This window comes from Manis pentadactyla, chromosome 3 (genome assembly GCF_030020395.1).
Source record: "Manis pentadactyla isolate mManPen7 chromosome 3, mManPen7.hap1, whole genome shotgun sequence".
In the NCBI taxonomy this organism is placed as follows: Eukaryota; Metazoa; Chordata; class Mammalia; order Pholidota; family Manidae; genus Manis; species Manis pentadactyla.
The window spans coordinates 136964891-136977529 of record NC_080021.1 but is presented as its reverse complement, the minus strand read 5'-3'; the positions used below and the strand labels follow the sequence as shown (position 1 = coordinate 136977529).

The 12639-nt window shown below is 43.2% G+C and overlaps 1 protein-coding gene across 10 annotated transcripts in view; it reads left to right on the top strand.

The window, feature by feature from the left end:
- The window catches only part of DAPK1 (death associated protein kinase 1), a 168960-nt gene that overhangs the window by 79607 nt on the left and 76714 nt on the right, over nucleotides 1-12639 (top strand). For 9 of the 10 annotated variants that reach the window (XM_057498516.1, XM_057498513.1, XM_057498514.1 and 6 more), the window contains exon 3: nucleotides 8575-8796. In XM_057498516.1, the coding sequence (XP_057354499.1) occupies nucleotides 8575-8796 (222 nt within the window). Of the gene's footprint in view, nucleotides 1-8574; nucleotides 8797-12639 lie in introns of those variants that run through there. The other variant, XM_057498517.1, reaches the window with a different exon arrangement.

The window sequence follows — 12639 nt, the reverse complement described above, 5'->3', positions numbered from 1 at the left end:
TCTGGGGCCCACCCCGTTCCCTGGAGTGGTCACATCCTTTTAGTGCCCCTCCCACATGGTGGTGGTCCGTGCTTGTCTCTGCCTTCAGTCTGTAAACCCTTGGGCGTCTTTTCCGCTGCCATACGTATGAATTACTACCAGATGTTAACTCATCCTGGAAGTTCATTACTATGACCTCACCTCTCATTTAAGACCTGTAATCCCAGAATTCTAGCAGGATTCAAGCTGCTACCCCTCTTTCAAGGCAGCTCTTCAAGAATGGTTGGCCCATAAAGTTGTGCCAGGGGTTGATATATGAATTCAAAAGTTAAACTTTGTGTTAATTTGAAACCTTATTGGGAAGACTTGGGAGGAGGGAAGAGATGGAGCTTGTCAGCTGGTTGATTCAAGCCAGATCTTTTTTCAGTATTAATGTTGGGAATTCACAATAACAAATAGTTATATAAATAATTTTTAACTGTCCTATGTGCTGGGTAGAAACATTTAAAGTAAAAAAAAAAATTGTATGCCATCTAGTCACTTCTTTGAATCCGGGTGGGAGAGCTTGTTCTATTGTGGTATCTAGATGAAGGTCAGCAATGAAAATGTTAGACCCTAAGTTAGGTTTTATCCCATAAGGCAGAACAAACTGTCGTGTCCAGCCAGATTGCTCTTCTTCCATTCTGAGGGCAGCATCTGTGACCTTGTATGTCCAACACATCTCTCCCAAAGTGAATGTAGCTCCCACAAATAAATGAATTTGAAAAGAAAACCTGAGTGTGTTAAACAAAGGTCAGCAGGTTTATTTTAATGTACTGTGAAAGGTGTGAGACCTGAAAACACACAAACACTTCACAAATGTGTGCATGTCATCCTGATGTGCTGACCTTGAGAATCTTCTATGGTTCTCTCTAATTGTTAGGGTGGTGCTTATGAAGCACACACACAAGGATGGCTGACGTTTTATTGCAGAGCACCTCAGAGTGTGTTGAAACAATGGTTTTAATTAATTAAGACACTTGCTGAATTGTCAGTGGCAAGGGGAAAGCAACATTGCCCAAATGTGTTTAATCACAGGCCTCCTCTCCTTGCCTCCACCTTCCAAAGCTCTTTTCTAGAATCATATTCTAGTCTGACTGTAAGTTCACAGGCAGGTGGCTGGTATTTCAAACAAAATGGGCCCAAGCCCAGTACAGGAGTGGGGTTCAGTGAGTAGAGCTTTGGAGGCAGATATGCTGGGGTTTGGATTTACTTATCAGTTACTTATCAGCAACTTGCTGATGATTTGGGGAAATTTTTAAAAATCTCCCTGAAGCTTGGTTTTCTCATTGATACATGAGGTGATGATGTGACTCTCCTGAAATTGTGATAATTAATAAGGTAATATGTGTAAAATCTCCTGTATAGAATCCTGGTTATGGTTCCTTGAGTGACTGCAAAGGTAGTGATCAAATTAGATGTATTAGAAAGCCGGACAAAGAAATTGGATGGCAGGTTGTTCCCTATGAAGCTTTGATCCCTTTCAGCCAAAGTTTTTCTTTTTAATAAAACTTGTGATTATTTTTGACTCAAGTTATTTTTAGTACAAAACTCTTTTAAGCAAGGATGTGTCTCATGATCTTTGTTTGTTTCTGACCCCACTAGTAGGTAATAAATATTTATTACATTTAATTGAAAGTTTTTATCTCAAAATGCATTTGGCTGCCTGTACCTCGTGCAACAAACTCTTGTCAGTTATCAGATTACAGAATGTTAGGGGGTCTAAAAAAAACCAGCAATTATGGTGATTATTCGTGTTAGTTATGTTCTATAAATTCACTACAAACACTGAATCAGGGAGTATTTAACCATTCATCCTAGAGAAAATACAGGGTTAGGTTTTTGAGCCTCCGGTTGTAACATTTTTGTCAACAGATCACTGGGTAATCTTGTTTTATGTGTTTTTGCTTAAAGGCACTTCAGTTAGTGTACATTTTTGATTCATTAACATTGACCTCATGACCAACAGGACTATCACTCATGCCCAACAAAGCTTGTGTAATACACATATTTTCTCTCTAAGGCGTATCATGGCCTCTGTACTTATGGACACTGGATGTCACTCATGGGGCCATTTTAAATAGTGATACCATCAACAAAAAGCACAGAAAGCAAAAATCAAGGCAGTAAACAGACCACTAAAAGGACACTGTTTACAGGATGAGCTGGAACAAGAAGGCAGACTTCACCTGGATAGACCTCAGCCCCGGGACATGCACATTGGGCCACTTAGATCTGCAAGTGACCTCAGAAGTGTGCAAGCGGTAACTGTAACTAAGGTTATAAATAAATTGGAGTGAGTAGGTGAATGTGCAAGTATGGAAGCCACAAAAGGGAGGGTCACAAGTGTGCTCTGTTTCGTCACTGTAAATGTCCTAATATAGGGTAGGTTTCTTCCTCCCAGTAAAGAAGCTACACACTCCCCATCCACTGATCGTGGCTGCAGCTCCCATGTGAGTGTCCATTGCTGAGGATCCTCCCGGGTTTCTAACAGGAGGGGGCGGCAGTAGTCTTGCCTGTCTGTGTGCATTTACTTTCCTCCCTGCTCAGAGCTCACCCTGGAAGCCGAATCCGGTTGTTGCTCTGGGAGCCCAGGATGTAGAAGCCCTGGCCTCCAAAACCCGAACAAATTGGTTTTTCAGTTGTTGGTAGGTAGGGAGAAGACTGGAGGAGAAGAACTGCCCCCACAGTAGGCTTGAGGGAGCTGGGGGCTGAGGCCAGCTGCCCAGGAAGGAAAGGATCAAGCATCAGTTAACCAGCAGTGCAACTTAAATTAAGCCTCACAAAGCAGATTGCTGTGCTGAGAAAATTCCTTCTCCGAGGAGGCAGTCCTCAGTTTGCTGGCTGCCTGGGAGATTCTGCTGGGAAAATTCCCCACAGTTACCTAGGGCACATCAAAGCCCCGGGGCTTCTCCGGGGTTCCCTGCCTGCCCTTTGACTGGGCTGTGACTCAGTTTCCCAGGTGTTGAAGGAAGCAGTGGGGACCAGTATCACTCACCCTGCTTGGGGAAGGGATGTGGATGACATGTTTGAAGGTTAAAGCAGCCACTGGATTGGGCAGTAGTTTTACACACTTTACCCATAAAGTGTGGTTTTCCTGAGGGTTCTTTTCCCTCTAATAGTTATGAGAGGTATTTTGGGATAATACTGCAGTGCTGTGAGATTTAAGGAACTCTAAACTAATGACTGTAACTCCAGTTGTCAAAGACTAGTAAAAGATAATAGTTATTGAAGACTTCCTACTGCCAGGTGCTGTTCTAACCACTTTTCATGTTTTAGCTTATTTAATCCCTCCCTGTCATCCCAAAACACAGTTCAAGGTAGGCACTGCTATTAGACCCACTTTACAGATAAGGAAATCGAGGCACAGAGTGGTTAAGTAGTACATGAGTCCACAGTACACAGCCAGTAGGCAGGGGAACCCAGACAAACACAGGCAGTCTGTGCTCCTAGCCCCACTCAGCTCAGTTGAATTACAGTGAAGCATCTTCAGTTTAAACCTCTGGTCTTGGGGATTCTAGATTCAGAATTTAAGGGCAGCATATAAGCCTTGCTTGTGGGCTCCCAGAGGAGCATCACCCAGTTCCTCCAGGGACAGAAAGATTTGCCTGCAGCCCTCTGTCCTCAAGGAATCATAGTCTCAGGGGGATAGAAGTAGGCAAGGGACAGGTGAAAACCTGGGGGCTCTGTGGACTCACAGGTGCAGGAGAGAGCATGTGCGGACAAGGCGGCTGTGGCCAGGCGGTGGGCAGGTGGAGATTAATAAGGAAAGGTGTCCTTAAAGAGACAGTATTGATAGGGGTCTGGAAAGTCGGCCTCAAAATCATTCTACACCTCTCTGACTGTCTGCAGCCAAGGTTAGCCGCCATGCACTATTAGAATTGTATCTTCTCCTGGACCTTTCCTACCTGCTGGTCCCTTAACTCCTCCTTTGCCACCACTGTCCCCATGTGTGACCCAGAAGTACGAGTGAGGGATTGATCGTCTGGTGAAGGGGTTAGGCTCCAAATGCTCCTCTGCAAACCTGGCTGACATGGCCAGCTTGGATCCTGTTGCACACGGGGTGTTCAGTGTCTCTCCTTAACAAGCCACTGGGGTGAGTGGGCTTGGGTGCTCTCATCTGCCCAAAATTAAAAGCAGGAAAGGTCAACATGGAACATTTGGCAGTGAAAACACAATTGGGGACGGTCTTTGAATTTAGGCTTGTATTTAAATTCTTCATGGCTCTCATGATCAAATTTAATTTTGGGCCTTTGGTCTTGTTTTGTTTTTTTTAAGATGCAGTCCAAACCACTGAGTCTGCCTTGAGCTGGCCTTGAGACAAGTTCCTGTGATTGTGTGAGGGGCGTGCCCGGGCTGGGCTCTGGAAGCACGGGTTGCTTGTGGGTGGAGGTCCCAGGTTGGGCCAGTGCAGTGCCCCCTCTGTGTCCTGGGCCCCTTGAGAGCACTCAGTGGGGACATAACACTGTCTTTGAGGAAAGATAGGGATAGTAGCACCACTTCACTGGACTCTGTAGAGCATTCACTAGTTTTGCTGTGTGTTCAGGCTGTTTTTCTTCTTGTCTCCATAAGCCCCATCTCTGCTGCCCATCCCCGCCCCCCCCAGAGAAAAAGCTCAGTACTTTACTCCTCAAAGAAGTCAGAAAATGTAATAAAGTCATAACAGGTCCCAGGAGTCTTTAAGTTAGTGAATTTATGGGCTGTCAGGGTTAACATTCCAGTGTGATTTGGGGGAAAAGGTGACTCGTAATCTGTCATGCAAAAAATTTGACATTGTTATAAAAATAATCCTCCACTATGTGTTTTTTTTTCACTGACCTCCAATGGTAAATTTACATTTTTAAGTATCCATTCTTTAACATCAAAATATTACTATTAATTGATTTTCTCTCTCTTTTTTTCTCCATGTGAGGAGAATAAAGCTAGCTAAAAATAACTCTGATAATTCTCTACTGAGCAGATCTCCAGCAGGTGCCTTGAAAAGTACAGATCCTGTGATAGGTGGATAGTTCCCCTGGGCGCTGGGGAAGAAGCAAGGATGCCAGCATAAATAAAAGGATGATCTTTCCACTGTATTATTCCACCTTATTTTGTGTTAGGTTCTGTTATTATTTTATGTTACAGATGAGTAGGAGGCTCTGGTTATATGCTACAACTTTGGATGTGTAAGATGCTTTTCCTCTGCGAGAAACAGAAAACCAAAATCAAACTAACTTTCGCTGTAAAGGTAGTTTTCTGGCTTACATTGCCTAGAAATCCACAGGGAGATGGCCTCAGGCTAGGGTTGATCAGCCACCCCACAGCGTTAGCACAAACCTGGTTTCTTGCCTTTGGCTGGCTCTGCCTCTACAAAAGTTGGCTTCAAACCAAGAATGGCTCTTCTCTGGTCCCAAGATGGCTGGCAGTAGCTTTTGGGGTCATATTCACATCCAGAAGAGAAAAGAGCCTCAGAAAAAGTCTTTTGTCTCTGCTTCTCAGAAAGGTCTTACTTAGGTCATGCGCCTATCTCCGAAGCCCAGAAATACAGCGCCCTGATTGGCTTAGCCTAGCTCACATGATCATTACCTATCTGGGAGTGGAGTCAGCTTCCCCAGAACCACAGGGATAGCTATTAATTGGAAAAAGAGGAAAAGGAGGTGGTGCTAGAGAAGCAACCAACATATATGGCTTATCAGTTCCTGAAGTGTGAACAAAATACAACTGACCCTTGAACAGTGTGGGGTGCTGACCTCCTGTACAGTCAGAAACCATATATAACTTTTTTTTTTTTTTAAATAATTATTTTTTATTGAAGGGTAGTTGACGCACAGTATTACATTACATTAGTTTCAAGTGTACAACACAGTGGTAGAACATTTATATACATAATTCTAGGTTCCAGCTATCACCCTACCAAGCTGTTACAATATCTTGACTATATTCCTTATGCTATACATTACATCCCGGTTACTTATTTATTTTACCATTGGAAGTCTGTCCTTTTTTTTTTTTTTTTTTGTGAGGGCATCTCTCATATTTATTGATCAAATGGTTGTTAACGACAATAAAATTCTGTATAGGGGAGTCAATGCTCAATGCACAATCATTAATCCACCCCAAGCCTAATTTTCGTCAGTCTCCAATCTTCTGAGGCATAACAAACAAGTTCTTACATGTAGAACAAATTCTTACATAATGAATAAGTTACATAGTGAACAGTACAAGGGCAGTCATCACAGAAACTTTCGGTTTTGTTTATGCATTATGAACTCTAAACAGTTCAAATATGAATACTCATTTGGTTTTTATACTTGATTTATATGTGGATACCACATTTCTCTCTTTATTATTATTATTTTTAATAAAATGCTGAAGTGGTAGGTAGATACAAGATAAAGGTAGAAAACATAGTTTAGTGTTGTAAGAGAGCAAATGTAGATGATCAGGTGTGTGCCTGTAGACTATGTGTTAATCCAAGCTAGACCAGGGCAATAAAACATCCACATATGCAGAAGATTTCTCTCAGAACAGGGGGGGTGAGGTTCTAAGCCTCACCTCTGTTGATCCCCAATTTCTCACCTGATGGCCCCCCTGCGACTGTGCCTGTCTTAGGTTGTTCCTCCCTTGAGGAATCTTACCCGTCTCTGGCTAACCAGTCATCTTCCAGGGCCATACAGGGAAATGTGAAGTTGGTAAGTGAGAGGGAAGCCTTATTGTTTGAAAAGGTTAGCTTTTTACTTCTTTGCATATTTATGCCCTGTGGCTTCTATGCCCAGCATTTGTCTTGAGGTTTCTTTACCACTTGGAAGAATTATGATACTCGGTAAATTTGATATGAGGCACGAATTCTATTTAAGGGTTGTAATTAGGAAGGAAGAAGAAAAGCTATAGAAGTAGCAGGCGGAAGAAAACATGGGAAGATTGATTATTTCTTTGACATATCTTCTTGTAGAGTAACTTCAGCATATATAGGTTTTAAGCTACTACTTAAATTGCGCACACACATTAACATAATAGGAGTATAGTTACATAACCAAAGCATATCTGTAATTACCAACCATCTCCAGTGAAACCAAGAAAACCAGTTAGGCACCTTAGGCATTTGTGAAAACTTATCTATGATATGGTGGATATTGTCCAACTGAACTTGAACAGTCTGAGAGAAATCAGACAAATTAAAACAACCCATTCCTGGGGACTGTTCACATGCCATATGTTCTTTTAACAGTAAATAGTCTGTAGTTGTAAGACTTTGGACCGCTACAATTTGCACTTCTCCAAATTCTTGGTTGAGTTCCAACAGTATAGATCCAGTCAAATTTGTTGTTTTACTGTATGCACAGGCCAGCTTAGATATCTCCTTCCTCATTCCCATGGCAAGTCCAGGAACTGGTGGGATGAGTGCATCTACAGCTGTAGCAGTGCGTGGATCTTTGTTGGGGTTTTTTGATGATCATCTTCTGGCATGAGTCTTCCAGAGAGTGCAGATGTTGGAAGTTCTTTTTCATATCGTATCTTAGTTCATTTTCGGGGTAGCCCAATTAGGCTTTGATCCTCTGTATAAACACAAACAGACCCTTTGCCTACACTTTTATATGCCCTTTATACCCTTGTGTAGAACTCTTTGGAGGTTACCACACAGGAACTGCCCTTTTTTTTTTTTTTTTTTGCTTTGTTTTTGGTATCACTAATCTACACTTACATGACGAATATTATGTTTACTAGGCTCTCCCCTATACCAGGTCTCCCCTATAAACCCCTTTACAGTCACTGTCCATCAGCATAGCAAAATGTTGTAGAATCACTACTTGCCTTCTCTGTGTTGTACCATATATAACTTTTGATTTCCCTAAAACTTTAACTACTGGTAACCAACTATTGACCAGAAGCCTTGCTAATAACATAAATAGTTGACCAATACATATTTTGTATATGTATTATGTACTGTATTCTTATAATAAAGTAAGCTAGAGAAAGGCCTTTTTGTTTTCAAATTGTTGCAAGTCTCCAAAAAGTTTTCTAGTATGTTTGTTGAAAAAAAAATCTGTATAACAAGTATACCCACACAGTTCAAGCCCATGTTGTTCAGGGGTCAACTGTACACATTTTTTTTGTTCTGAATATCCCAATTGATATATATTGGTGCTAGAAATCTGTCACTGAAGGCAGGTATATTTTTCTACCAGTTCCCTTTCCCAATCCCTTGTTCTCCTAGACACGTAGGAAAAGAGCTCGTCAGAAAGAGGTCAGATGAGGGAGCTTCTTCCTGCTGTCCCAGATCTGAAATGGGAGGGAAGGAGAGGAGCACAGAAATGGAAGCATTATTGCCCATCCAATAAATTATACCTCAAGAAAAGAATTTTCCTTCCTTGAAATTTTGTTTATACACAAACAGGCTTAATGAAACTGAAATGTCATAAGAAATAGTCTTACTTAATTTGTTAATTTCCTGCAGTTGGGATTTTGCCTATTCACGATGCTGTTGTTCCCTCATGCCTTGCGAAAATCCTGCTTTTTTTAGTGAACAATAAAGAATGTCTTAAGTGACCTGGGCCTTCTTCTGTCTTCTGCCTTCAGTGGACAGTTTGCAGTCGTGAAGAAATGCCGTGAGAAAAGCACTGGTCTACAGTATGCCGCCAAATTTATCAAGAAAAGGCGGACAAAATCCAGCCGGCGGGGCGTGAGCCGTGAAGACATCGAGCGGGAGGTCAGCATCCTGAAGGAGATCCAGCACCCCAATGTCATCACCCTGCATGAGGTCTACGAGAACAAGACAGATGTCATCCTGGTTTTAGAACTGTGAGTGCTGTCTGCGTGGCTGTGGCCCTGCCAGGGGCAGGCAGGGGCGAGGGCTGAGGGAGGGCTGAGGCCAGCCCAGGATTCCCTGCAGCAGGACAGCACAGTGGCCTGCCCTGCAGCCATGTTGGGATGGCTTCTGCTTTGCCACGACTGTGCTGCCTGCCCTGGGGCCTAGCTGCAGTTGTCTAGAATAATCCTGCAGAGCAGCTTCCCTGACTGCAGTCCCACCTGATTGCAAGCAGGTCCCCAAAACTTGGGGCTCTTCTGCATTTGTCATGAGGTCATCTGCTTTCTGAGTTTTATGTTAAGCGTTACATGTCCTCTCTCCTGTCATAATGCTCCTCTGCCTTCCTCTGTTTGCTCCTTCTGTTCCCTTCCCCTGTGTCTTTACACTCCCCCCACCCCAGTATTTAACTGTTGGAATCCTCAACACTATTTATGCAATAGGGTAAAATCGAACCAAAATCACTCAGAGGTGATTATAAGACTTATTTTTAAAGATTTTTGCCTATTTTCTCCAACACACCTTGCCCCTCAGACATTATGATGGGAACCTGAGTGTAGCATGTTGTCCTCTGATGTGTCTCCCTGGCCCTGGCCCCTGCCCAAGTGCCCCACTCCTGACCAAGTCCAGCACCACAGCCCAGTGAGGGAAGAGAGGAAGCTTTGTAAGAGCTTGGCAGGGTATGTCTCTGGGCTGTTTGGGTGGAGGGAGACATTGTCCTGAGGGTGGAGGGAACGATGGAGCTTCTGAAGCCTGATGACAAACCAATCCTGGTGGTTCCTGATGCTGATAAGCCCCACCCATTTCCTGGAAGCCTCTAGAATTCAGATTTGCCCTTGTGCCAGCCTAATATCTCCCCATGTTTGCAGATCTGTTGGGACTAAGAGGTGCTTTTTGAGACCAGAGGAGCTGAAAGTGAAGAGAGGTTTTGGGCAGGCCCAGCCCCCAGGGCCCCACACTGCAGGTGCCCTGGGCTTTGCAATCAAGTCTGGAGGCACCCACAGCTTCTTGTCTGTCACTGGGATTTGGGCACATTCCTTTATGGGTTTGAGCAACAACCTTCTTAACTGTACATGAGGGTTAATAATACCTACTTCAAAGGGTCTTGAGGAGATAAATGAGATAAAAATTGAAAAATACCTAGCCCAGCGTCTGGCTCGTGGATGAGTGAGATACACATTTGCAGGAAGTTCTCAGCCTCTGCACTAGTGACATTTGGGCTGGCTCAGGCTTTGTTTAGGGTACTGTCCCATGCCCTGTAGGAAGTGTAGTGGCACCTCTGGCTTCTACCCACCAGACGCCAGTAGCACATCCCGCCACGCCCCAGCCATGACAACCAAAAACGTCTCCAGACATTGCCACATGTCCTCTGGGGGGCAAAAATCCCCCTCTTACCCCCTTGAGAAGCACTGCTCTAAAGGGAGAGCAGGGTGCTGGGTGCACAGAGGATTAAGGAGCCTGCTCAGGATACAGCAGAGGAAAGAATTGCCACGTCATCCTCACTGTGGCTTCATGTGGTGAACCAAGATCAAAACCCGGGGCCAATCCTACCATCTTGAGGCCTACACCTCCTCCCTTAAGGCTACTGTAAGAGACTGTGTATTACATAGTTCCTGGGAAAGCAATGTTACAAATCAGAACTATTTTGCCTTTTAGAGAATTTGCCAGGTTGTGCCCAATGACTCCAGAATGTCACTTATCCTTTTTTTATACCAAACTGTACAATTGATGCCTGGGAGTTACTGCCCTTCTTGTTGCCACTTGGGTGTATATATTTGGGATTCAGCTCTGTTGACCGACTCCATTCCACAGATACTTTCCGTTAGATGCTTTTATCCTGTGAGTAAATTAGGTAATACACAGTTATTTACCGTTTGATTTTTAAAATTTCTAACATGGTACACAGCAGTTTTGCTGCTGGTTGTACAAAGTCTGTGGAAGTTATTGTGTAGATTTTTGTAACCACCCAAATCAGGGTTCAGAACAGTCCCCAGTAGCCCCCGAACTCCCTTGTCCTAACCCTTTATAGTCATACCCTACTCCCACCTCCTACTACTGAGCTGCTCTCCCTCACTGAAGTTTTGTCCTTTTGAAAAAGTCATATAAAGAGAATTATGCAGTATTCAATCTTTTGAGGCTGGCTTTTTCCACTCAGCATATTACTTCTGAGATTTGTGCATGAGTCCTTTGCTCCTCTACTGCTGAGTAGTATTCCCCTGAATGGATCTTTGTTTACCCATTCATCCACTGAAGGTCATTTGGGTTGTTACTAATATTTAGTGATCATGAATAAAGCTGCTGTAACCATTTACTTATAGACTTTTATATGGATGTAAGTTTTTATTTCTTAGGGGTAAATACCTATGAGTGGGATTGCTGTGTCATGTGCTAACTGTATATTTAACTTTATAAAAAACTGCCAAACCATTTTCTAAAGCTGCTGGGCCATGTTACAGTCCCCAGGGGCTGAGCAGTCCCGTTGTTCCACCAGCACTTGATATTGTCAATATTTAATTTTAACTGTGGCCATTCTGGTAGGTGTATAGTGGTGCACAGCTTTACATAGTTCATTGCGTGGCAACCTTGAGTAAAATTCAGTGAGCTCAGCAGGAGTGGCTGTTAGATGGAAGGGGCAGGAGGGACCTTAGGAGATGGCCCCTTCCTCCTGGGGTCAGACATGTGTTTCTCTTCCCTGATTATTTGCTCTTCACAGATTCCAGCTTCCCCTGTGAGCTGATCGCCCTTGCCTTTTCACCCTTTGGAGATGTAGGGGGTTGTGATGGTTACTTTTATGTGTCAGATGACTGGGCTGTGGTGTGCCCAGACATTTGGTACATTATTCTCGGTTATGTCTGTGAGGATGTTTCTGGATGAGGTTCACATTTGAATTAACAGACTGATAAAGCAGATTGCCCTCCCCAGTATGGGTAGGCCTCATCCAATCAGTTGAGGGCCAGAACAGAACAAAAAGGCTGATCTTGCCCCAAATAAGAGGGCATTCTTCCTACATGATGGCCTTTGAGCTGTGCCATTGGCTTCTTCATGTCTTCCAGCTGGAACTATTTCATTGGTTCTCCTGAGTCTCCAGCTGACTCAGATCTTAGGATTTATTGGCTTCCATGATCACATGAGCCAATTCCTTATAATAAATCTCTTTTCTCTCTTTGCACATTGGTTCTCTTTCTCTGGAAAACCCTGCCTAATGAAATGGTACTAGGTACCAAGGAGGGAAAGTACATCATTGTTTCCGCATCACAATCCTGTCCCATTTGTTATATATTTACTTTGCCCTGAAGAGTCTATTAATTTTTAATGGACTATTCAAAGTATTAGGTCTGCCCAGGAAAAACAGTCATCTTTGCCTGTGAGAAAATTATTGTCATTCTAAATTCTAATAGCTCTAAAGGAAGATTGAGTCATTAGGGACATATTCCATCTCTTTTCTTTCTTAAAAATGCTGAGGTACAGTATGGCTGAGAAGAGAATAAAATCTAAGAATTTGTCAGAAAAGAGCATTATGACATAACAGTGGCCACTTTTCTGAATCCTCTGGTTCAGTAACTTTGAGTGGTTGTGTTTTTCTGATGTATGGCTTTGAGATGAATTCCATGGCTTCCTTAGGCTTACTGGTAAAGCTCGTCCCCTGGTTGGAAACTTGCGCCTTTCTCTACTTGTATGTGTGAGTTCTTACCTCCAAACTCCAGGCCCAGCCTTACCACCAAGAGAGAGAACTCCTTAACCACTATTATGTGTGCTACTTAATGAATTGCTTCCTGTTACCTGAGCATGGTGCAGAAATGATATCTTTTTAGTCCTTTGTACAGAAATTATTTGGCGTC